The sequence below is a fragment of the Nannospalax galili genome, unplaced genomic scaffold, assembly GCF_000622305.1.
Source record: "Nannospalax galili isolate Female #2095 unplaced genomic scaffold, S.galili_v1.0 scaffold127, whole genome shotgun sequence".
NCBI lineage: Eukaryota > Metazoa > Chordata > Mammalia > Rodentia > Spalacidae > Nannospalax > Nannospalax galili.
The window spans coordinates 11,259,182-11,286,341 of record NW_008360326.1 but is presented as its reverse complement, the minus strand read 5'-3'; the positions used below and the strand labels follow the sequence as shown (position 1 = coordinate 11,286,341).

General features: G+C 39.9%; 1 protein-coding gene across 6 annotated transcripts in view; it reads left to right on the top strand.

Moving 5' to 3' along the window:
* The window catches only part of Dock10 (dedicator of cytokinesis 10), a 302,587-nt gene that overhangs the window by 255,446 nt on the left and 19,981 nt on the right, over window positions 1-27,160 (top strand). For 4 of the 6 annotated variants that reach the window (XM_029559988.1, XM_008825837.2, XM_008825830.1 and 1 more), the window contains exons 32-50: window positions 1,852-2,027; window positions 2,147-2,263; window positions 4,097-4,208; window positions 5,119-5,240; window positions 5,337-5,451; window positions 5,541-5,607; window positions 5,823-5,870; window positions 7,461-7,562; window positions 9,353-9,477; window positions 10,808-10,920; window positions 14,203-14,340; window positions 14,902-15,084; window positions 16,158-16,268; window positions 17,426-17,641; window positions 18,242-18,299; window positions 18,608-18,706; window positions 21,094-21,200; window positions 22,725-22,847; window positions 22,985-23,098. In XM_029559988.1, the coding sequence (XP_029415848.1) occupies window positions 1,852-2,027; window positions 2,147-2,263; window positions 4,097-4,208; window positions 5,119-5,240; window positions 5,337-5,451; window positions 5,541-5,607; window positions 5,823-5,870; window positions 7,461-7,562; window positions 9,353-9,477; window positions 10,808-10,920; window positions 14,203-14,340; window positions 14,902-15,084; window positions 16,158-16,268; window positions 17,426-17,641; window positions 18,242-18,299; window positions 18,608-18,706; window positions 21,094-21,200; window positions 22,725-22,847; window positions 22,985-23,098 (2,246 nt within the window). Of the gene's footprint in view, window positions 1-1,851; window positions 2,028-2,146; window positions 2,264-4,096; window positions 4,209-5,118; window positions 5,241-5,336; window positions 5,452-5,540; window positions 5,608-5,822; window positions 5,871-7,460; window positions 7,563-9,352; window positions 9,478-10,807; window positions 10,921-14,202; window positions 14,341-14,901; window positions 15,085-16,157; window positions 16,269-17,425; window positions 17,642-18,241; window positions 18,300-18,607; window positions 18,707-21,093; window positions 21,201-22,724; window positions 22,848-22,984; window positions 23,099-24,569; window positions 24,576-27,160 lie in introns of all 6 variants that reach the window. The other 2 variants (XM_029559987.1, XM_008825827.2) reach the window with 1 other exon arrangement.

Here is a 27,160-nt window from a genome sequence, read left to right as displayed (position 1 = left end):
TGATCGCAGGACCAGGAAAGCAGAGCAGCTCTTCGGGAAATCAAGGCCAGCCTGGTCTACACATGAAATTCCAGGCCAGCTGGAGCTGTCTCAAAAAAAAAAAAAAAAAACTACCAAAAGCTAGAAATATATATTTATTGATTCTTTGAGCACTTCATACAATGTATTTTGGTTGTATTCAGACCCTCTTCCCCATCGCTTTTCAGATCCATCCCCACCTCCCTACCCCTCACTTCATGCCCTGTATTGTTTTTAAGGCCTATTGAATCTAATTTGTTCTCCCCTAATTTAAGAACTTGTTGACTCCAACTTGTGCTGCCCATATCCTCCTGGGTGTGGGAGCATCCCCTGGAACATGATCAACCTACCAGGAGCAATTCCCTGAAAGAAAACTGACTCTCTCTCTTCTCCAGAAGCCATCAACTGTCAGTGGCTCTTCAGTAGGGTGTCGGGGGGCTCATAACCTCTTCTCACTCTGTGCTAGAATGTTGACAGGCTTTGTCTTGGGCAGGTCTTGGGCAGGCAACCACTGCTGCTGGGAGCTCATGAGTGCAGTTGTCCTGTCACATCCAGAAGACACTGTTTGGCTCTGGTCCTTCCCCACTTCTGGCTCTTGCAATCTTTCCATCCCATCTTCTGCAATAGTCCCTGAACCTGGGGAGGGATGTGATGTAGATGTTCCATTTGGGGCTGAGCGCTCCACAGTCACTTAGTCTATGCACTTTGGCCAGTTGTGAATTTCTGCTTAACCACTGGATTGACTTTTCCTCTCTTTTTAATGGCTTATTTTGCTGTCTAGAAACTTTTCTAGTCTGGCATAGTTACACTTGTTTTGTTACTGGACTTTTGGAGCTGTATTTATGGTTTCCCCCAATGTTTGAGGTACTAGCACTGCTATGAATGGTAAACATTTGTGAGGCACATTGCATGGTTCTGAATGAATCTATTATTACGGAACAATTAACATATTTTTCTCTGTATTTGGGGCTCAGATTTGACCTTGGCCTTCCTCTCTCCCTGCTCCCTCACATTCTTCAGCCAGCTTGCCCTGATTTTCCTCTCACTGCTAGTTCCTGTGACCCCAGCTCAGGTTCCATCTCTTCTCTTGTCCCTTCCACTGAATTTCATCTCTCACTTCATAGTTTCCCACTAAATCCCAAAGCCCTTTTTAGTAAGTCAATAAATCACACTGCTCTCAGAACCCTTAGCATCTTAGCCATTTTTACAGAAATGCAAAGGATAGACCTATGTACCACATGAGGATTTCAATTCGTACTTAAGTTTCTCCACCATCCAACCCCAACCTCTTGGGCCTCAACTCTCACTGTTTTCTTTTGACCACTGTATTTACTGACTCCCAATATACCTCTGTTCCCACATACCTATTTATATTTCTGAGTTCTGTGCCATCAAATGCAAACCTTACTCCTTCTCCCAACTTCCTGCCCTATCTTACTGCCTCTGACTGTTCTCTCAATACCTACACATCCAAATCCTAAGCACCCTCAAAGCTCAGTGTAGCCCTTCCTATATATAACCTTTCTTGATTCCTGTAGACATAAAAACACCATGTCTTTATTTCAGCCCCTGAAATGCTGTCAGCATGCCATTTGTGTGGAATGTGGCTATTGATATGTGTTAGTATATGCACTTGTGTGCATGAAGGCATACATTCACCCATCTGGCTTAATACTCCTGGTGTCACAGCAGACCACATCTCTGTAGCAAGACTGTTCTACAGAACCCCTCCTGCTGGGGAGGGACAGGATTGGTAGTAATTATCTGATTTACTTTTTATAATTGTAAAGCAATTGTTTGGTTTTCTATAACATAATTTCTTCCCTCTCAAAGATATGCCTGAATATTCGGTCACGAATGAATTTTGCCGCAAACACTTCTTAATTGGAATTCTGCTCCGAGAAGTTGGCTTTGCCCTGCAGGAAGACCAAGATATCAGACACTTAGCTTTAGCTGTTCTAAAAAATCTAATGGCCAAGCATTCATTTGATGATCGATATAGAGAGCCTGTAAGTGGCCTTCCTTTCTCCCGTCCCTACACAAAGTTTAATGACTCACTGCCTTAAATAAAACCCCTGAGCCTATTGATTTTCATGTGAATCGTTCGTCTTGTCTACCTTTCACCTAGAGGAAGCAGGCCCAGATAGCAAGTCTGTACATGCCGCTATACGGCATGCTCCTGGACAACATGCCAAGGATCTACCTAAAGGACCTGTATCCATTCACTGTCAATACATCCAATCAGGTATGTCTGCATAACCTTTCAAATTCTATTCCAGTAAGGAATTTGTCTTGTCTATATCTATGTCCTAGACACCCATTCCTCTCTACCTGTAAGCGAATGAGGGGTCCAACAGCACTTTATGCCAAGTTTGCACTTTAATGCTGTTCATCCCTAATGGCCACTTGCAGCTTTGACCTGGCCCATCCATCTCTTCAGGACTCTTTTCATTGCCCTTTGTCCTCAGCATCACCATCCAATTCTTCACGGCCTCTGCAGCCTGTACATTGGCCTTGTGGCCTTCAGCATCCATTTCCCTTCTACTTCTTATCATCTTTATACCCTCTGAAGCCTAGTGCCCTGTTTATAGTCAGATCCCCAACATGGCCTGTTGTAAGCATTCTCCACTCATCCTGCATGGGGACTATACAAACCACATGAAGGGTGGGGGAGATGGTTAGTCTTTGGAAAGCTTACAGGCAAGCATGAGGCCCTGAGTTTGCTCCCCAGCAACCACATAGAAGCCAAGTGCTATGAAATCCATCTGTAATCCCAGCACTGGGAAGGTGGTGATAGGAGGTCCCTGGGACCCACTTTCCAGTCAGCTTAACCAAATCTGTGAGCTCCGGAGTCACCGAGAGACCTTTCTCACAAAGTGAGGTGGAAAACAATTGAGGAAGACACCAGCACTGACCTCTGGCCTCCACATGTATAACACACACATTTATATGCACATGAACACACATGTACATACATAAAAAACACATATGCAATCTCTGGCCTATGTTAAAACCCAAAAGGCAAACACACTCTGAATCTAGTAGCATTCACATTTAGGGCCATGCCTTTTAGAAATGTTTTTGGTGAGGAACTCTGTTCATATCCCAGCAACATGCATATCCCCTTCAGTAAGTTATCTAAGATTTTGGGATTCTGTTTTCATATTTTTAAAATAGGATAGTGTGTCTAGCATAGCAGAATCCTTAAGATCAAATTGTATGATAGAAAACATTTACCACAAAGTCTGGCTTATAATAAGTGTTTAAAATCTAATTGCTAGTGATAGTTATATACAAAGATAACATGATAATTATATCTATAATGTAATCTATAGTTGTATCAGTAATTGTTTCATTCCATATATAAAAGATTATCTCTCCTACCTCATTTAAAAAAAAATCATTAAAGAGGAGGCAGAAAGAATGCTAAGAGCCAAACCACAGGAAGAGGGCTGTGAAACGCTATCATGTGACACGGCTGTTGCAGTGAGGAACTCACAAGAGCTGTGGTTGCCTGCATAGGGCCGACACAAGACTGAGCAGTAAATGTTCAGTCACAGATGGGGGATGGGTTCATGGGGCCCAGGGAAGCTAATGGCAACAGAGGGCTGCTGGAGGAGAAGTCACTGTCTTCAAAGGTACAGCCACAGGTGAGTCACTCAGGCCCCCGTTCACAGCTTCACACCATGCCTCTCGCAGGGCCTTGCTTCAACCCAGTGAGTCACAAAGCAAAACAGAAACAAAACTGGAAAGACAAAAAAGTGTGATGAAGACTTGGTGGGGGAAAGATTGTTGGGACCAGGGGGAGGATCAGAGACAATAGGAGATGAAACTGAGCAGAGCGTATTCTACATGTGTATAAAACTGGCAGAGTAATTTTTTAAAGCATCACAGAAGAATGTCAAATTGTGGCTAAGACTAGGCTTTCGATGATGTTCAGTTTCACTGCCTACTTTAATGGAAAATCTTTTCTAGAGTATAAAAAGTTGAATGCAGTATGTAAGAGTGATGAGGAAGGCCATGTGTCACCCATGATGAAGTACCCTAACTCCCATTCATCTCTCCTCTTTGAATGCAGGGCTCTAGAGATGACCTAAGTACTAACGGAGGATTTCAAACCCAGATGTCCATGAAACACGCAACTTCTGTGGATACATCATTTTCCAAAGATGTTTTAAATTCCATAGCAGGTACTGAAGACCTGCTGAGAACACCCGTGTTTAACACTCATCTGTGTTCACGTTGCATGTCATGGTGCTTTATGAACCAATCCATAATTCATGTGTATAATATATCTGGCAAAGTGTACCATATTATATAACCAAAGAGTCTTTAACATTCTGAATGTCATCCAGGGACTTCCACCTCCACTCAGCACTTGTTTTCACTTGGCTTAAGGAGCAGTCTGTAAGAGGTTATCAAATTACTCCATCCTGGAAGCAGTCTTCTGCATTTTGTCATACACGGCCTTTTAAAATAGGCTCTTCAGCTTCAAAGATTAATTTGGGAACTATTTTAAAAATGTCATTTTTATTTCTCATAAGCTGCCAAAAGTTAAATGCTCCTTCCCCCAAATCATCTTTTGTTAAAATAAAAACTATCTTTTCCTATTTTGTTTTTTTTTTTTAAAGCATTTTGGGGGCTGGAGAGATGACTCAGTGGTTAAGAGCACTGGTTGCTCTTGCAGAGGACCCAGGTTCAATTCCCAGCACCTACATGGCAGTTAGCAACTGCCTGTAACTCCGGTTCCAGAGGATCTGATGCCCTCTTCAGACCTCCACAGGCACTACATGACATGGGTGCACCTACCTATATGCAGGCAAATACACTCATACACATAAAATAAAAATAATAAATTTTTTAAAACATTTTAAGAGATCAAAAGAACAGAGCCTTTTTTCACCAGTGGTTTGAATTTTCTTAGTTCCTTCATGGCCAGTGTAGTAGCGTTTAAAATGTTGCATTGCTTCAATGTCAATCCCCGATTCTGTTTCACAACACTGCACCCCCTTGACAGCAGGCAGCTCTGTTTCATCATTTTGGCCCTTGTTTGTATCCATACATCTCATTACCATCGTGTGCTGTGGCTTGTGTTTGCAGCATTTTCATCAATAGCTATTTCTACAGTGAACCACGCTGACTCCAGAGCATCCTTAGCAAGCCTCGATTCCAATCCAAGCACCACAGAGAAGAGCAGTGAGAAGACAGACAACTGTGAAAAGGTGCATCCTCCCTCCCTGCCAGATGATCAGATGCCATAGTTATAAACCAGATGTGTCTCACTCCTACTAATTTGTTCTTGCTCCTTTAATTCCCAGATCCCAAGGCCCTTATCTTTGATTGGGTCAACTCTTCGATTTGACAAGTTAGATCAAGCGGAAACCAGGAGTCTTCTTACATGCTTTCTTCACATTATGAAGACCATTTCAGATGGTAAACAGAATGCTTTCAAATCTATTTTAAAAAATAAGAAAGAAAACTGCTTTTCCAAGAGCCTCATGCTGTGTGGTGTTTCCTTCCAGACACTCTGATTGCCTACTGGCAGAGAGCACCCAGTCCAGAGGTATCTGACTTCTTCAGCATCTTGGAGTAAGTTTTAGGGTTCAGCTGATAACATATTTTCTGGACTTCCAAAATAGCTTACTGTACCACCCTTCATTCCAAGAAGCCCTATGGTAAATTACAAATCACTAATGATACATGGAATATTTAAATTCACTTGCTTTCTTTCCATATACTTAGATGAACTATTACCTTTAAATAAAAGAATGTGACTAATTAGAATGTGACATTTTCCCTTCTAGCGTTTGTCTTCAAAGTTTCAGATACCTGGGAAAACGCAATATAATAAGGTAATTATTTTAAATTCCAGTACACTAATGTAGTCTTTTTTTAAAAAACATTGTAGCTTACACAGCAGATGGTAATTAAACAGAAAACCACAGATGGCCAGTGTACAGAGAGCAAGAGGCTGCAGAACACTTATTCCTGAACAGGACACCTGTATCAAACTTCTGCCTCCCAGGGCTCAGGGATCATTGTGGAAGAGAGGACAGAAAAATTCTAACAGCCAGAGGGGGTAGATGACCATGAGGAAATTGAGTTTTCCAGACAGCTGGTCAATTACTCATATGAACTCACAGCAATGGTGACAGCGTGCACAAGTCCCGTGAAAGGTCAAACCAGATAAAATCCCAGCATAGACATGAGGAGGTGGGCAAGAAACCTTATTTAAGGAAATTTTGACAACGAGTGGCTGCTGGGAAAGGGAGAGCCAGTCTTTTAAGGATGTGGCTCTTAGTAGGTTAAGCAGGTTCCAGTGGATGGACCCACACTGAAGGGCATTTGGGGACACAAATTCAACTCTATAGGCCTTATTTTATATATATATATATAATTTTATATATGTGTGTATATATATAATAGAGTGCATTAAATTGGGTGGGGGCAATAAAAGAAGGTGCAGATTAGGGAAGGGAATCTAAATACCACCAAATTATGTTGTATGAAAATCACAAAAATTCAATTAAAAACTTAAAAATAATATGATGGAGCTGTAGATACAACTCAGTGGGTAAAGTAATTGCCGTGCAGGTGTGAAAACCTAAGTTCAGCTCCCCAAAACCTGTGTAAAGCCAGGCATAGTAGCACGAGTCTGTACTCCCAGAGCTCTTGTGAGCATCCCTCGCAGATGCTCAGAGTCCAGCTGGTGTAGGGCCCTCACTGGTGAGCGACCCGAAACCCTGCCCCAAACAAAGCAGAAGGTGAGGACACTGAGGTTGTCCTCTGGCCTCTGCACATACATGTGGAACTCCACATACAAACACACAACATGTCGTGCATGCACACAAAGATCTATCATTATATAGGTATAACTTGAAATGCACCTATTTAAGTTTCCAGTAAATTAGCCTAGAATAGTCATGAGGAAAACATTTTACACAAAGATTAAAAAAAAAGAATCCAAAGCACTCCAATTTTCTATTCTCAGAAGAGACTGAAATTTCTTTTTCTCTCTTTTTTTTTTGCATATAGAGAGAGAGAGAGAGAGAGAGAGAGAGAGAGAGAGAGAGAGAGGGTTGGGGTCAGGTGTCTTCCTCAATCACTCTCCACCTCATTTATTGACATACAGTCTCTCTCTTGAACCCAGAGTCTGACAATTCGGTTTTTCTAGCTAGCCAGTTTGCCCCATGAATGCCCCGGCCCTACCTCTACCATGCCCAGCCAGCATTCACACGGGTGCTGGAGTTCAGGACTGAGGCCCTCATGTTTGCATAGCAAGCACTTTACCAACTGAGCCATCTCCTAGCCCCTTACTTTTCATTGATTCACAGCATCTGAAATATTTCATTGTTCAGTAATTGCTTTGTCACTTGCCATTCTGTTTTTATATATAAATTATAAATGCTCAGCTGTGATTAAAACTTCAATGTTCCTTGCAGAAAAATTGCTGCTGCATTTAAATTTGTACAGTCTACCCAGAACAACGGAACTCTGAAAGGATCCAATCCTTCCTGCCAGACATCAGGTCTCTTGTCACAATGGTAATGTGTCACCTTTGTTCAATTTATGTAGGTGTTTGTATATGTATGCTTATGTGAGGGTGTTTACTTACACATACATGCACATATGTCAAAATAAATTCACATTTTAAGCAACTCTACATTTTTATCTGAAGAAATTTCTAGATACTTCTCTAGCTGTCCCACTGGCTTACAAAAATCAAAGACTTAAGGACTATGCTGCATTGATGTGCAGTTAGAGCACAAAACAAGTCTTGGATAGACTGAGCATTTAATAGGCATTTCAGTTTAACTGAAATTGAAAGGTATACAGCATTCCAATGAAATGTCCCCCAAAACCTGGGATCATGTCTCTCTATTCTGTTCAGCAATTATAATATTTTGTCACTGTTCTTGAAGGTAAAACTGTTCTCTAAAGAGTCAAAGGCAGTTCAGAAACATTGATAGCCTCATAAGTCCACCTTAGATTTCCTAATTATTACATGATTTCTTAGCATGCACCTGCTCTGTCCCTCATTGGCCTGCCCAGTCAGAAACACCTGTCCTGAAATTCCACCTCCAAGATCCTCTGGGTATAACAAATAAAAAATTGTTTCCTAAAATTTTCTTAAGTCTGATTTACTCTTCCCAGAGGTATCATAATAATATATAATGTGGCTATTTTAGAAAAGAGCTTTAGGAATAAATATGAAGGTGATATATAGTTAATAAATCATAAAACAAATTTTGCCCCCATTCATGGACACCCATGGAAACTGGCCTCCAGTAAGTATGTAAATTCAAAAGATGTAATAGTGGGTGGGATAAAATAGAAGACATTAAAGAATTGCTTTCCAGCCGGCATGGTGATGCAGGCCTTTAATCCCAGCACTTGGGAGGCAGAGGCAGGAGGATCTCTGTAAGTTCAAGGCCAGCCTGGTCTACATAATGTGTTCAGGCCAGCTAGGGCTACAGAACTGCTTTCTATGCTTAATGGTGACCCATCTAAGTCACTGTAGTTCATCATGTGTGATAGACAAGACTTCAGTCTCCTCCTAACATGCTGAACAGGTTCTGGTCCTGCTGCTTCTCATCTCCTGTAAACCAGTGTTTTCCCCCACGAGTTCCTAACTGAAGCAGGCTCAAAGCCTGGGAGAAAAATTCAATATCCAAAGGCCAAACTATATAAGCCAAAACTCACTGCCTCCTGTAGTTGCACAAATAACCAGAGTTCCATGGTTACTGAAAGCCAAAGTCTGTTCTCCTGAGTCTTGGCCCATACTGATCCTTTGATTTAGCCAAAGTCAGATAGCCTTGAAGACTGTGATAAGGACAAAAAACACAGCCCCTTCTGAGGTTTGACTTAAATATGTCTCTCATCAACTGCCTTCCTCACAAAGTGTTCTTTATGAGTAGATAATATGAAAAGCCAGTCTTCCAAAAGTATCAATCTTAAGTGTCTGTTGTTTTATGTAGCTTTCTAAATGTCATTTTTGCTTATATAAACTTCTTCAGAAGTATTTAAAAGTCTCATTCATTGTTTATAATTAATATTATTAATAATTGTGCAGAATTTGAGGGGGAGGCGATCTTTCAGAGACAGCATCTCCCTGTAGCCACGGCTGGCCTGGATTCACTATGGAGACCAGGCTGACCTCAAACTCACAGAGATCTGCCTGCCTCTGACTTCTGAGTGCTAGGATTAAAGCTGTGTGCCACCATGCCTGACTCAGATTATTTTTTATGTTTGTCTCAATGCAGACTATTTGAGTGAAAACTGGTTACAGCATTTGCAAGAAATATTAATTTAACACCTCTCATCTCCCTTCCAGGATGCACACCACTTCCGGTCATGAAGGCCATAAGCAGCACAGATCCCAAACTTTACCTATAATTCGAGGAAAAAATGCACTTTCCAACCCCAAACTGTTACAGATGCTAGACAACACCATGACCAGTAAGTAAACCAGAGCAGGAGCAAGATGGTTACCAGTTGTCCTCTCTCAGTATGTGTATAGGACAGGAAATGTGTTGCATGTGAGATGTAAAGAATGCTGTCATGCCGGAGAAGTCCCAAGCCTGGAAATAGTTCTTGGAAGAAAAGACCCCCAGGGAGCTGCTAAAGAAAAATGTAATGCCCAGATGGGAAAGAAAGGGAGAAACTCAAAACTCCATGTGAAAGGCTCAAATAGCTTTTCTGGGAACCTTTGGTGTTGAGAGGGTTATGGGATCCTCTCGCAGCAGTTATTACTGCTGAGTCTAGGGGAAGAAGATAAAATTGTCCTTGTCCCAAAAGCACTAACCATGACATCATGATTCCAGAGATGCACATGTTCCAAATTGGCAATAAGATAAAAATGGAGGGGCTGGGGAGATGGCTCAGTGGTTAAGAGCACTGGCTACTCTTGCAGAGGACCTGGGTTCAGTTCCCAGTTCCCAGCACCTACATGGTGGCTGTCAACCACCCATAACCCTAGTTTCAGGGGATCTGATGCCTTCTTCTGACCTCTGCAGGCATTGTACAACATGGGTGCACTTATGTACATGCAGGCAATACCCTCATACACAAAATAAAAACAATAAAAAATTTTTTAAGATAAAAATATGCCAAGCGTGGTGGCACACACTTTTAAGCCCAACACTCGAGAGGCAGAGGCAAGTGAATCTCTGTGAGTTCAAGGCCAGCCTGGTCTACATAGTGAGTTTTAGGCCAGCTGGGGCTATAGGGAGACCCTGTCTCAAAGAAAGCCCAAAAAGAATAATGATAATAATAAGAAGAACAATAATAATTTTTTTAAAAATGAAAAGATAAAAATAAAACCTGGCATCATGAGGTATGTCTGTCAGTGATTACAGGCACGTGACTCAGGGTTACTTGTTTGAAGCTCTATCACCTTAATCTATAAACACTCTGCATACCTTTCTGAGCAAGCTCTTTATGTAGACCACTCACTGGAACCATACATTTAGTCTATTAGCCCAGGAGCAGAAACTTTAAACAGGCTGATTACATAAGAAGTATGATCCTGTCAGTGGCTAAATTAATAGAAAAGAACTAAAAATAATGAAAGCCCTGCAACTGATATATGCAAAGGGCGTATATGACTAAGATGCTACTTAGTGTTTTTATTTGAGGCAATAAAGCAAATTGATCGAATTGATTTGATTTAATAAATTATTTATCAAAATACCAGTAAACACTAGACATGTTGTTATAGGAGAAAATCCTTATTGGACATAAAGAATTGCTTAGACATTTATGCATTGTTTTATTTTGTATTTTAAAGGCAACTCCAATGAAATAGACATTGTACACCATGTAGACACAGAGGCAAATGTAGCCACAGAAGTTTGCCTCACAGTTTTAGACCTGCTGTCCCTCTTCACTCAGATCCACCAGGTAAATATGATCACAATACTTGCTGCAAAATGATAAATGGGAGGTACGAAAAGTCATGTGAAGCCAAGAACATGTTTCAAGGATGATTTATGAAATGAATTAACCTTAGGTCAGTTTACACATGGGAAGCATGTTAAAGAGGAGATTCAGGCTTTAGCACAGGCTGACTAACGTTTGTTAATGATAATCTTTCTTCCTGATTTCTCTTGCTGTGCTGTCAAGTTTGCTGGGAAGAGTGAGAATGTGGCTCTATTTTTTCACTGGGAAAGGGAAAGATAAATAGTGCTATGTGTTCAATTCACAACCAGATTTTGAAAAGAACGACTTTGCTGAAGCTGAGCATCTTTTCATGGGCGTTTTTGTCATGGGAACATCTTTGATGAGGTGACATCATTATGGATCTACTACAATTGCCGATGCTGAAAAGATTGGCCATACAAAGTTCTGACAGATATTTAGAGAAACTATAATTCTCATTCACCAATAAGAATGCAAAATGGAGAAGACAATTTGGAAAACATTAAAGCAGATTCTTTAGAAGCTAATCATGGGGCTGGAGACATGGCTCAGTGGTTAAGACCATGTACTGTTCTTGCAGAAGACCCTAGTTCAATTCCCAGCACCATATCAGGAGGCTCACAACTGCCTGTAACTCCAGCTCCAAGGGATATGACACCCTCTTCTGGCCCCCATGAGCACCTGCACACATATGACATCCACTCACAGGCACATGCATATATGCATAGATAAAAATAAACCTTTTTTGAAGCTAATCATTGACCTATCACACAACCAGACATTTGAATACTAGCACTTGACCCAGGAGAAACAAAAATGACCATGTATATAAAGCTTTGCACATAAATATGCATAACAGATTTATTTTCCATAACAAAAATGGAAACAACCTGAGTGTACATCAGCAGATGGATGTGTTAAAACATTGTGATATATCCACACAATAAAATACTAGTCAGCAGTAAAAAGAAACTCCTAACACAGGTTACACCAGACATACTTTGAGGCCTATAATAATTTGGTCAGAGGGACATAAAGGACAGTTTTTGCTCCTTGCCCTCCTAGGTTGACTAGTTCCAGGGAACTATGAGCATCTCTCAAAATGTCCTGTAATTGTGGTGGGTCACCTGTCCTCTTGATCAAGGAGGCCATGGAGACCCCACCAGATGGACTTGAACCAGTGTCCAGTCTATAAAGAGGAGGGTCAACACGGAGGAATCATTTCCTCCATGCTTCCAAGAGAAGCCAACAATGGTCGGGTAGGACCTTTGACTTATCTTCACATAGATGGAACTGGTAAAAGAAAGGAGCCATGGGCTCCTCCCAAGCCCATGGGACCCCTGAGGAAGAGATCCTCAAACGACCTCAAGAGTAAAAACATATCAGTTTATCTGGTCCAATTGTATGTCCTTAAACACCCAAAAGGGAAGTTTAACCAAAGATTAAAAGGGCCAATATAATTTCTTAAGAGTCTATATGCATAACTAAAGGCTATATAACAAGTAACAATGCCAGATAGGAGATACCTTCTTTTGAGTTGTTGGCCAGGGTGGCCAGAGGTACTCCCAGATAGTAACTCAGCATAAAACTGGGAAAATGAACAGCAGACCTAATCTTATCTAAAGGAATATTGACAACTGATTGCAGCTAGATGAGGAAGAGCTGACCTTCCTAAAACAAATACCTCTAGATAGGCTGACTAGATTCACCAGATGGACAAGTAGTGGGGAATGGCTGGGGTTGCCGATAAAACAGCAGACAGTAGCAGGGATATCAGAGTATAAGGGCTCTAGTGGCGGGAGGGAGGCTATGGGAGGGGGCTACCTGGGAAGTGGGTGTATAGTTGAATAAGATGGTTTGGGATGTTCTGTGTGATATACACACAAAAAAAAATCAACAAACTAAAAAAAAGGTATTATATTTGAGGAGGAAGCATAAAAATTTATGTAATGTTAATTAGTAGAGGTGATAAACATTACCACTGAACTCCACACGATGACTTCGTAGACATACACAGGTGACAAGGATACAAGTGCAACCGATTATGACTAGTAATAATCAGATACATACAAATTAGAGATGCATGCGCCAACATCTCAGTGTTAGTAGCAAAAACAATGAGTCTTTCTGCAAGGAACAATATATTCTAAAAGGAAATGGAGATCTTTTTTAAAAGTTAAAAACTCATTCAATTGTATGTCTTACAGGGCTTCTACTGAATTCAATATTGTATAACTGTATTAATTCAACTGTGAACCTAGAAACTTGCAGCCACTTGTGAAAGAGATGCACTCTTGCTCTGGAGTGTGTTACTGAATATGTTAAAGCTGTAATGAAATTCTTCTTGTAATCATGTAGTTATTAAAAAATTTTTTAAGTGTAGAGTTGCTTAAAATATGGAGAAACTTCAGAAGCTAAACCAGAAAAAGAATATCTACTGTGTCGCTCTGCTTAGAAAACGCAGGCTATTAGAAACAACAGGTTAGAGTTGCCAAGAGTTGTGAAGAGTAGACAGGAATCAAGAATTACAAAGTTGTATTTAAAAACTTTTGGAAGTAGTAAATATTTCATTTTCTTGATTGTGGTGATGGTTTCACTGGTGTGCCCCAATGTCAAATTTCACTTTTTATGTACAGTTTATCATGTCAATTATATTTTAGTAATGCTGTTAAAAATCATTTACAGCTCAACCACGTAGATCTGTTTTAAGGCTTAAGCCAGGAAAGGTTGAATCTCTAACAGCATTAGACCAAGAAAGCCTTGCTTTCCACTGAAATGTCAGCATGGAGATGCAGAAAGCAGAAATCCCAGTTTGCTTCTTTATTCTTTAACGGCTATGCCTTGACTATCGCCCTGCCTGTGTCCTCATCTTCTCTCCTGACCCACGCACCCATTTCAAGGTTCTTTCTCAACCGTGAACTCACTAGCTTCTCTCCAACCCAAGGCTTTTACACCACAGCAATCCTTCCAGAACTTTCTGAGTCACATTCCTTCAGCTCTCTTCATCCATTAGAAAGGTCTTTGCTAATTTCCTGAGCAAGTAATTCACCCAAAAACAATTACTTTCTGTCACACCTTCCTACCCTAGCACCTCATTTGGTCCTTTTGTCAGTGCTCTGTAAGCTTCACTGCCCTCTTACTCAGTGTTTCCTTCCAGTGCTCCGAATTGTACCTAACACAAGTCAGGTTCATGATTAACACTTTTGAAGGAATGAAACTGTTCTTCCACTTAATCCTAAAAAAAAACCTGTGCTGCATTTCCAGAGACAACTCCAACAATCTGACTGTCAAAATTCACTCATGAAAAGGGTCTTTGATACCTACATGCTCTTTTTCCAAGTCAACCAGTCGGCCACAGCCCTGAAGCATGTGTTTGCTTCTCTGAGACTATTTGTGTGCAAGGTAAGAATGCTCCAGGCTCCACTGAAAATCCAATTAGGGTTGATAATAAGCATATAATACTTTGACTCCCTTGATATGCAAGGAAAAGATTTTTTATTGTGTTTCCATTTCACTATGCAAAAAATGGTTAGATAAGAAAAGGCAGTGATATCTGATAACCAATTCTTTGGTTTCTCATAGTTTGTAGCATGGAAAGTTTAGTAAAATGTATACACCCAAGTCGCAGATCCATCCACATCAAGTTAAAGTAGATACAGTGACCACCTTTAATGACACCTGAACATACCTGATTTAAAGGTGTAATATGAATAGAGGAACATTTCAAAGATCTCATTCAAATATTTGAGGATGCCATCAGCTATTAACACAAGAGATATTAATGCAAGAGAATAATTATTTAAGAGAAAGAAAAGACTAAACCTGGACTTCAGTAAATAAAAGTATACCATCTTCCATTACAAATGGAGAAAGAATATTTTAACAATATTTTATTATATGAGTTTTATAGCATGAAAACAGAATGGAAAAATGGCAGTCATCCCCTCACTCTCCCATCTCTAGTTTCCTTCAGCGTTTTTCCAAGGGCCTGCTGACCTCTGCGGCTCATTCTGCTATGAAGTCCTAAAATGCTGTAACCACAGGTCACGGTCCACACAGATGGAAGCCTCAGCACTTTTATACTTTTTCATGAGGAAGAATTTTGAATTTAACAAGCAGAAGTCAATCGTCCGGTCTCACTTACAAGTAAGTGTTCCCAGTTGTCATTAAAGCTGTTGTTAAAACTCCAGATGTCTTTCAGTAGCGATTAAAGCAGCCTGTCCCTGGGCAGCCGGTCACTGACTGAGTCTCCAGACTCTGCCTTGAAGTTGTCCAGAACACTTCATCCTGTTTTGTATGAGAACAGAAACAGGCATAAATTAATAGAGCCCACAACCCCACTTGCATGTTCTGAAATGTCTTCTGCCCAGCCACTGGAATCTTATGGAATAGACAGCTCTGACAACCATGAGGCCAAATCCCAGCAAATTCCAGAGGCACCCATTTCTTTCTTCAAGATGTCCTGAGATTAATTACAAGATATCTTCATCTTTCCTTGGATGTTTACAAATATAGGAAGGTCCCCTCATCACATGACCTTCTGAATATTTTATACTTAAAGATGATACCTTCTGGCCAGGTGTGGTGGTGCATGCCTTTATCCCAGCACTTGGGAGGCAGAGGCAGGCAGATCTCTGAGTTCAAGGCCAGCCTGGTCTACATAGTGAGTTCCAGGACAGCTGGGGCTACAGGGAGACCCTGTCTCAAAAAGACCAAAAAAAAAAAAAAAGATAACACCTTCTGAGAGAAATTAATAGCACATTAATCCAACCCAGTCTGTTTCTTTAAAAATATCATTTCCAAGCTGGAGAGATGGCTCAGTCGGTAAAGAGCTTGCCACATAAGCATGAGGACCCAAGTTAATCCCCAAAACTGGTGTTTGAACGCCTGGTTCAGTGGCATCTGCCTATTATTTCAGCACTGGCGATCAGGGGGCAGACAGAGACAGGCAGATCCAGGTGTTTGCTGGCTGGCCGTCTAGCCTACTCAGTGAGCTCCTGACCAATGAGAAATCCAGTCTCATAAAACAAGGTGGAGACTCCTGAGGAATGAAATTCAAACATGCTCTCATACCCACACACATACACACACATACACACACATACGTACATACATATATACACATATACATACATACACACACATATGTACATACATACGTACATACAAAGTATAATTCTCACCTTGCCTTAGACGACTTGTTTTCCTTTATCTTCCAGCTCATCAAAGCAGTAAGCCAGTTAATAGCCGATGCTGGAATCGGAGGATCTCGGTTTCAACATTCCCTTGCAATCACCAATAATTTTGCCAATGGAGATAAACAAATGAAAGTAAGAAATGCTCTGTGAGCTTTTTGTAAAGAATCAGGAACAAACTGGGGTGCAGCCTTTCCATGAAATGCCAAACTCATGGGTTTATGAAATGCCAAACTCGTGGATTTATGAATTCTGTACTTAGTTTCCTGAGCACTCACACTAAGCTTTCTCATTTAAGTTGATAATCATCCATTCTTACACTTTCAGTATATGATGCTTTACATGGAATATCCAAGATGTGTGGCTGATTGTTACATAACAAAACTTGCCTTAAATATCCAAAAGTGTCATGATTTACTCAGAACCTTTGGAGCAAATCCATCTTTTCCTTTTCTTTCTTACTTTTGGAAGATCTTTCTTTTTGTTATTACTTTGGCAAATCTAGAGGTAGAAAAAGTTTCCACCATAGCTAGATCCAGAGAATAAGATAGTACTTTGAGACGAGGTGTGGTGGTACATATCTTCGATCCCGGCACTTGGGAAGCAGAGGCACAGCTCTGTGAGATCGAGGCCAGCCTGATCTACACAGCAAGTTCCAGGCCAGCTGGAGCTACAAGGAGACCATGTCTCAAAAAATTAAATAATAATGCTTTGAAATCCCCCTCTACTACTTCAGTTTTGCCTTACTCTAGTTAGCACGTTAGCTTTTTTGTGTACTCCATTTATAGCTGTGTCAGCTGACTCTCTGAAAGTATAAAGACACTGATGTGATTGATGTTGAGTGGGAAAAACACTTCATTAAATACTACAAACTAAAGTCTCAGAACCAAATGCCTTTGATCTACACATGTATCATAAGTTCATCCCCAAACTGGTCTCTGACTGGCCTGGGAAATCAAGAATAGGATTGGCCAGTCCAGTGTCAAATGCCATCAGTAGGAATGAAGCCAAACTTGCTGAAATGATACAAGCAGAGACTTGGACAGGATCTCAAGGACAGCTAGGAAGCTATTCTATTCCTAGAAAGATGTGCTAGCAGACAGTGGTGTCTGCCACAATTCTTATCTCCCAATGTGTAAATGTAGCCACAGTCACACTATATAGAATGCAGACATTTATGAACAATATATAGCACATAAAAATAGTGATGTCAAGTCATAATTAATAATATGACTTGAAGTTAACAGATGAACCCTAAATTGATAATGACCCAGGCTCTCTCTTTTCCAAAGAACAGCAATTTCCCAGCAGAGGTTAAAGACCTAACTAAACGTATAAGAACTGTTCTGATGGCCACAGCTCAGATGAAGGAACATGAAAAGGACCCCGAGATGCTGGTAGACCTGCAGTACAGCCTCGCAAACTCCTATGCGAGCACCCCTGAGCTACGGAGGACCTGGCTGGAAAGCATGGCCAAGATTCATGCAAGAAACGGAGACCTGTCTGAGGTGATCGTCAAAGGCTTACCCATTCCCCATCCACATTGCCCTCCTTATCAGGCTGACTGGGTTTTCATGTGGAGCATGAATTATATTTTTAAGTATCTATATTATATTTTAATGTATCTATAACACATCTATATATGAGGTGTTGAGGAATCACTTTAAAGGCAAGAGCGATTCAAAGAGAGACCATCAATGGAAGCAGAAAAATTCAGAAGGTAGACAGTTTTCTTCTAATTTTTCTCCAACAGTGGAAGTTACAGATTTAAGAAGAAAAGAGGCAGGTGGCTTTTAAAAGTCATTATTATTATTATTATTATTACATATTATTTAAGGAAGGAAGATAATTTGTGGGGAAATTATTTAGCTAGCTCATTCATCCAATCTCAGAACCATCTCAAGAACTGAAAATATCCCCAAATATTCATGCTGTTCTTGATGATGGACTTTGAAAAGTCCAATTGATTCATACTTTCAATTCTGTCATTACAAATCATTAGTCTGCATGACACATTCTGACAGGTAACACTGACTCTGCTTGGAAGACTGTGCTAATGACAAGAAGACTTACTATACCCTTGGCATCTCTGTTCTATCTTGTTACAGGCTGCTATGTGTTACATCCATATAGCTGCACTCATTGCAGAGTACCTGAAAAGAAAGGGTAAGAAGACGTCGTAAGGGCCTAAGAACCTGGAAATGAACACATCGAGACCTCACTTCATATTACTTCATTAATTTTTGCTTTATTAAATAATATTCATTTTTTATAGATTTTTTTCATTGTGCTGTACTTTACTTTTAATTCTATTATACATTGTGCATATTTGTTTCATGTACAGTGAGACTGACTGAATGGTCAGTATCTTAGTTCAAAATGATTATGTCTCATTGATTAACAATTCATAGCTTTGTAAGTGTGTGTTAACAAAGACATGTAATGGTGTCTCACCTCATCTTGAACTACCATAGGTTACTGGAAAATGGAAAAGATTTGCACACCATCCCTGCTCCCAGAAGACACCCATCCCTGTGATAACAATCCATTACTAACAGCTCTGGGTGGAGGAAGTGAGTGATCTAATTATACTTGTTCGCCTTTGGTGCAGAGGAAATCAAGTTGCTGCTTAAATTTGCTTCCAAACTGAAGACAACATAAAACCCAAGCGTCAGTTTGAGAACTTGTAGAAACTTATGTCCTCTAGTTCTGTGAATCTTCAGTATTTAAACATTTTCAACAGCCCCTGCTATATCTAAGTTAATATGACATGCCTATTGAAAAAGGGATATTCTTGTTAGTAAGCATTAAAATAGGGAAAGTGGCCATTCCTGCTGCATTAGCAAAAATTGATATTCATTGGCATATATCTGATGATATTCATCTGATATCTGATTGATATTCGTCAGCATATATCAACTTCTTCACATACATTTTTAATAATATTAATTCTTTGAGAATATCATATAATGTATTTGATCATATTCACCACCACAAACCAGCTCCTTCCAGGCCCACCCCACTTCCCTACCCACCCAATTTTGTATCCTCTTTTTTTTTTTTGTCTTTTTGAGACAGGATCTCCCTGTACCTCAGCTGTCCTGTAACTCACTATGTAGACCAGGCTGGCCTTGAACTTGCAGAGATCCACCTGCCTCTGCCTCCCGAGTGCTGGGATTAAAGGCATGCACCACCACACAAATTGAGCCCAATTTGTGGTGCGCATATATTCCTGGATGTGTGACCATCCACTGATGTGTGGTTGACCTACCAGGGGCCTCATCCTTAAAGAAAATTTACTCTGCTTCTCCCAGAATCTATCAGTTGTCAATATCTCAAGGCTGGGACTTCATGCCCACCTCCCCTCCCCAAGTGGGGATTTTTTCTGGCTTTTGCATAGGTCCTGTGCATGCTGCCACAACCACTCTGAAGCCATATGTGCAACTGCCCTGTTGTATCCAGAAAACACTGGTATAGTCCTTCTCTGCCTCTGGTTCTTACAATCTTTCCATACCCTTTTCTGAAATGATCCCTAGGCCTTAGAAAGGAAGGGATGTGATCTGGTGTCCCATTTAGGGCCAGACATTACACGGTCCCTTAGTCTCTTCACCTTGATCAGCTGTGAGTCTGTGTTAATCGCCATCTACTGCAAAAAGAAGCTTCTCTAATGAGGGTTGAGGAATGCACTAATCTGTGAGTGTAGTGATAAGTCATTAGGAGCTGGTTTAATACTATATCCCTTTTCACTGACATATATTTGATGTTTTTAATATGCTTTTATTTAATATTTCTGACTTGTAGAAGAAAATGATCCTTTTCTTACAGTGTGTTTCTGATGAGACTATCAGTGAACACAGGCAACTTTAGAACTCACAACTGACTCAGATTTATTAATAGGTGACCATAATCCTTAAAGGAGTATATGATTGGCTTTTCCTCCTATAGTCAATTCTCATATGTAGCATGTGTTTAACTTTTTTAAAGTATTATAAAAAGTAGAAAAGTAGAATTTCTTTTAAAGTAAAGAGTTCAACGATTATAATTGCCTGCATATTTGGGGAGTGACAACTTAACTCATTAGCTAGCGATAATCATCTAATGAGCTGATTATTACAAATGGAATCATTTCACAACAGTGTTAACTATAACTCAGGAAGCCTTCACCACATCAAAGGCATCATCCCTCAGCACCAGCAATGCCTCACTCAGATGCCAGGACAAGTCTACCAGTTATGTGCTTTCTTCATCTTCTACTTATGGACAAAGAAATCAAGGGAAACAAAATAACCTGTCCTCAAGCTTGCGGTTGGCTTGTGATGGTGCCAAAGTTGAAGGGTTTGGTAGGCTGCTGCCTGTCATCTGTGACTCTAACTACTCATGTCCCTTACCATTCAGATCTGATCCCTCCTTTGAACATATTACCCATAACTGATTGACTCTACAAGTATATGTAGAGAATCAGGAATTTTTTTGTTATTTTTGTAGCCAAGATATTAATATCTGAGAAAGTGTCTAGATAATGCAGAGAGTGACGATTACTAACTATTGGACATTCTCTTTATAATACACTGCCTATATTAGACGCTTTGTCAAGAATTAATGTTTTGACTCCTTTCACAATCCTTTGAGACAGATTCTAATGTCTCCAGCTTAACAAAACAAAAGGGAAGCTCAAAGAAGTGAATTAAACCAGAGCCTTGGAGCATCGTCTACCTGGAAATTCTTAACTTCATAATCTCATTCTAGCTATTTATAGAAAATGTGCCACCCAAAAAAGAAACAAAAATTTAAAAAGGGAACTTAGGTTAATGGGAAGAGAGTTCTTATCAATAACCATAATCTAATCATCTTGTTCATTGTGTGTGTTATGATACTACCACGACTGACCTCATGAACAAAGTCATAATCTAATCCCAAGATTTGGCTGAAATGATATTTCATTTTGCTTAATCTTCCCAAGGCATGTTCTCTATGGGATGGCCGGCTTTTCTGAGCATCACTCCAAACATTAAAGAAGAAGGTGCAATGAAAGAGGATTCCGGAATGCAAGATACACCATACAATGAGGTTAGGCTCATTTGTAACCTAACAGAGATCTAACGAATAGTAATTATGTTTTTTAACTTTTTTATTTATTATTTTTATTTTATGTGTATGCTTGTATTGCCTGCATGTAGGTAAGTGCACCCATGTTGTGCATTGCCCACGGAGGTCAGAATAGGCTGTTGGATCCCCTGGGACTGGAGTTACGGACAGTTGTTAACTGCCATGTGGGTGCTGGGATTTGAACCCGGGTCTTCTGCAAGAACAGCTAGTGTTCTTAACTGCTGAGCCATCTCTCCAACCCCAGTAATTAAGTTTTTGTGCATTTAATTGTGATATTGAGCTCATTCCGAAGTCAAATAAAGTTACTCTGTATTATAACTTCATTAAACAAAATGAAATTTAGGCCAAGATTAATCAATATCAAATTCCATTGATAAAGCATAATTTTCAAAGAAAATTTAAGTTGAGCTTAATCTGTTTCTCTAAGATGAATTCAAATGTAGTCAGGTCTTCTGTGAGATAGGTAATCTCTGCTCTTTCAGAAAATGTGGTAAAGTATGCTAAATTTTTATGAATTTGTCACAGTTTTTTTAATATTTTATTTATTATTTTTATTTTATGTGTATGAGTGTATTGCCTGCACGTATGTGAGTGCACCCGTGTCGTGCAATGTCACGGAGGTCAGAAGAGGGCTTCAGATTCCCCTGGAACTGGAGTTAAGAACAGTTCATAGCCGCCATGTGAGTGCTGGGAATCGAACCCGGGTCCTCTGCAAGAGCAGCCAGTGCTCTTAACCACTGAGCCATCTCTCCAGCCCCTGTCACAGTTTTTTTATGCAATAGCAAGTTTGTTAACAAATTCAATTCAGTAAAAAAGTTCACAATACCTATGGGAAAATTTTCCAATGTGAAAACTGGTTAGTTTTCATGAAAAAAAAAAAAATCAGCTTTCTGCTAGAAATTACAATAGCAACAATCCTAGTGAATAAAATAGAATCTCTTCCATCAAGAAAAAAAAATATTTCATAAGCTAAGTTTTTTAGTCTTACTGTTGAATAAGTATGGAGAAAATTAAACAATGTAAATTTGGACAATGGATTTGGGTGAGATTTTGCATACAGTTCTACATTAGCTTGGGACATATTTCATGTGAGTAGAGTAAATGCAATTACACATTTATAGTAATTATTTCAAATGTTTAAGAACCTCTTCTTAAAAAAACATTGTCAGAAACATTCTAACAGTATTATATACTTGCTTTAAAATTTATATCATTCCACATAGTTGGACATATTAATTAATATACTGCCATTCTTTGAGAGGCATTGTAACTCCAGTTCCAAGGGAATCCAACACCCTCTCTGACACTTCGGGCATTGCATAACAGAGGTGCTCTTAAACACATGCAGGCGATACATATTTTAAATTTTTTCAATATTTTTAAAAAAGAAAAGACTTCATAATGCAATAGTTTTCAAACCCAAGTTTCAAGAAAGAGTTGCAACTTTAATTATGCTAAAATCTTATTTTGTCTGGGGAATTACAGAATATCCTGGTGGAACAGTTGTACATGTGTGTAGAGTTTCTTTGGAAATCTGAACGATATGAACTCATTGCTGATGTCAACAAGCCCATCATTGCTGTCTTTGAAAAGCAGCGAGACTTCAAAGTATGTATTCCTCAGCCCCAGAAAGCCTTGAAAATCTCCCACTTTAAGTTGGCAAATAGCTGATAGCATTCAAACCTAACAACTCTCTCCTTTATGTTAACGTTGTTCTCACAAACCCCTCTGGTTTATGGTTTTAGAAATTGTCAGATCTATACTACGACATTCACCGGTCCTATCTGAAAGTGGCAGAGGTGGTGAATTCAGAGAAGCGGTTGTTTGGTCGCTATTATCGTGTGGCATTTTATGGACAGGTAAGTACAGTAGACATAACACGGCCTGCACGTTCTGCCGAGGAGGTTGTCGTCCACTATGTACAAGACATCTGCTACATGTACTGGCGGACTGGAGGGAGATGGATATGTCCACGTACATGTGAACGTTTCTCTGAATGATTTTATCTGATTGCCCATTGGACTATATTAAGCACCAATGAGCAGAAAAACCCATGAGGTTTAACGCAAGTCAAGCTGAAGAGAGTGATCTAAATTCATTGCAGTGATCTCTGCAGTTCACCCCAACATATCTAATTATAGGTTGATGTCATAAACTGAAGTGAAATCAAATTCGCTTCACAATCACGTAGTGTCTCCTGCTCTCTCAGATCACCCTTCTTTCCGAGCAGACCGTTATAGAGCTGCCTTCTTTCCTGTGTTGCAGCCAATGTAATTTTAAAGTTATTTGTCTCGATTTACTACATAAACAACGTGCCAGGTTGAAAAATATTAGCTATCCCTAACATTGGCCTGAAGTGAGCATGTTGTACGCTAATTATGAGCATGTCTTCCTGGCAATTCTTTGAACGGGACAGACCCAAGCACCGTTTGTTTCCTTTTCAGAAAGGCTTGTGGCATTCTTACATTTCAGCGGAAGTATTTCTGAATATTTTAGGTAGAGATGCCAGCCTATTTCCTATCCACAGTGGCTCTCATATCTCTTGTTTACTTTCTCTCCCTCGTATGAAGCTAAATTGCACACAGCTTCTTGTTCTCAGGATCTGTTAAGGATGTAGCTGGAACCTAGTCCAGTATGAGCCTTCCAGATCATTTCCCACTGAAGTCTTCTGAGAATCTGATTCTCCTCTGATCATCAAAGGCAGCTTCAAAGCTAACTTCTGGTTCTCTCTGCCTAGAAAGTATCGATGAGTAGCCACCTCCACAATGTCATCTTACCTGTTTTTCTCACTGCCCAGCAGCATCAGTAATGTGGAGACAGAGAAACTTAGTGGTGTAAGACCACACTAAATGAAAAGGCTAATTATGGACATTTTGGGTGGGCAAGGAAAAGAATGTGAGCTGTCTGCAGTGTGAGTTTCTGTTGAGGGAGAAGGAAATCTTCAGATAAGAAGAAATGTTTTGTGGGGGGAAAAGTATACAAATTGTGGTCTTAGTGAAGCATCAGCAAGAAAAACAGCAGAAAATCCCACCAAGAACAGAACATGGGAGAGGGAAAACACAAGTCCACTGGGAAGTAGAGGGATAGTACGTAAAGAGTGTGTTTCACTAACCAAGATACAAGTAGAGCTCTTCAGGTAATCTTGCTAATGAAAGAGCATGAATTAGCATTAAAGCCCTGGCCATGAGACCCAGATTACTATCTGATGGTTCCTCCAACCAGTATATGAGGTACAGGCTGGTAAACACGTAGAAGGAAGTCTTGCTGCTTCCCAACTAGTGTTTAATGCAGATGTTTGCTCTTTTCTTCCTTTGGTCTTGATTGTTCCAGGCTGTGGTAAGTTCGTTCATTCTCTCTCTCTCTCTCTCTCTCTCTCTCATCTCCTTCCCTCTCTCCTTTTGCATGCACTAATAACCCTCATACTTCCCTCCTTATGGTTTTACTGAACCTTAACATTTTTGTGTAGATCAACATTTGGTTCAAATGATAAGATAATCCTGCTTTAATTCATTTTGGAATCATCTTGCATTTCTGAAACTAAACTGTGATTATTTCAATTCTCTGAATTACAAAAATGTATCTTTTGTGCAACTTATCTTTCTTCACAAAAGTAGAGGATCTGGTCTGCAAACTTTAAACACATAGACACGATCAGTATAGACGTGACACATTTTAAGCAGATTCAGAATAGACTTAATATTGGAGATCACTTACTTATTTCAGGTTATTATGAGTTACAACTTATGAAGATGAAGGTGGTCAGGAGTTGGAGTAGGGCCTGTTGACTGGCACTAGAGTTTTTCAGAGTTCTTTTCCAAGGAATCTCCTGGAGAGATGGGACTTGTATGGTAATAGTCTTTGATCATAATCAGGAAGTGATGTATCTCGTCCCAACACAAAGGATGAAGGAGAACAGATCTTCATCCAAAGGTAAAGACTTTGGACATGCAGAAAGAGGTAAAGAAAGAAATCTGGAACATAAGTCAGAGCAGAAATAGCCTTCCAGTATCAAAATCTCTCAGAAAAAGAATTTTCTTTGCAATATTTTGAAGCAAATGATATTGCCTCTCTTTAACCATTATTTTTACCTGCAAATATGGCAACTTTAAATGGTTGGCATAATTGTGCATTTAGGTGGCAAGAAAAATTCAATATCCACAGCCCATCCACGTTCTGCTCTTATCTAAGCAGTACATACTTTTTTGTAATTCTTTTCATTCCTTCCTCCCTCCATACCATGTGGGTATTTTATACCTTCATTTATAAACTTGGGCTCATGAGTCCTTAACTGACCTACTAGACGAATACTTAAAAAACCATGTACTAAATAGACTGAGGGGGCCTTGGGAAATACTGTTTTCAAATGACCTAACTTTGTTCTTTTTTCAGATTCCTTAGTAAAGCATACTGATAGTGTACCTGATTTATTTATTTGTTTTTTGACCATTATGAGGACTATCAGTTATCTTTGGTTTACAAAAATCCAGAGCTTAAAAGGAAAAATATTTTGTTGTATATGCAGAGGTGAGAATACACCCAAGCATTGCCCTCCATAAGCTCTGCCATCAGGTACCTATGAACAAGGAAAACCATGGATTTCATCCCCGATAAGCAGGAAATTAGAGCTTTACTGACCATTGTGCAAATTATATTCAAATGCACGTCCTGGGGCACCAGATGGCAAGTGTGAACTCTGCTATTAAACAGGAGCAGATAGTTCCCATCCCTTGGTGTAAAGTTAAACAAAATAGACTTGAGCATCCTCCTGAACTTGTGCAGAATGAAGGTTCTAGAGATCTAAGATGAAATCTCCACTGCATGATTAGCATAATCCCCATAGTCAAAGGCAAATTCTCATCATGATGGTATTTCATGTCCCTGTAAAAACACGCCTTTTAACATCTACATTGGCGCATCTTGCAATCAGGTTTTTTAAAAAAAAAAAAATGATGGGAATATAATATGTAATAAGTTCTTTGCCTCCAGAAAGGCCTTTGAATAAATATTTTAGTGTCCTGTGTGGATGTAGTGCTCTCATTTAATGAACTGACTGAGGTATTCAGTGTTAATTGTATCTTCCATGAGCCAGACATTAGCAGACCAATTGAAAACTCTTCGTTTACTGAAAGGATTTCTAAAAAATGCAAATCGTGCAGAGTCGAGTTTCTCATACAGCACCTGGCACCACTGGCTATGGATAGAACAGCCTGTAGAAGGCATCTCTCCAAGTTCCCTCACGGATTCGCTGCCAGGGAAATGAAAAAGCAGCAGCGATCAAACATCACCTGCAACTGGCGAAACCCTTAGGCCCTGGCATTTAGCAGGAAGGCAAGCAAGTGAAGGCTAGTTGCATAACTTCGAAGATCAGATGCCCCTGGAATTAATGAACTGAAAGACCTGGGGGAATTTATTCAGTGCACCCACTGATACAGATTACGTGACTCTCGGTCTGAGTGGAACAGATTTTGAGGTGGGGGAGTGAAAGTGAATGTGTACTTGAAAATACCATCTCCACTTTGGAGTGTGATAAACCCCTCTCCTAGCTCCTTGTTTATATGAAAGCCGTTGATCTTGATGTGTGTGTGTGTGTGTGTGTGTGTGTGTGTGTGTGTGTATGTGTGTGTGTTCTAAACAAGATCAGTGTGCTCATATTTAGCAGGAATCATTCCTCTGCATTCTTTGGCTTGTCTTAAAGCACGTAGCCTCTGACATTTTCTGACTTGTGCACTGACTCTTTTGTTAGTGAACTTTGGAGCATTCTGACATCACAGCGGGGCCACTTAGGTTTGACATCCTGATGATGATCCAGGGCCACTTCAATATTCTGAATAACATGCAGAAACATCTATAAAGGAGTCAGTAACCTTAGTTGTCAAAGTAGAATTTTATCCTACTTTGTTGCCTTGAGATTTCAGAGCCCA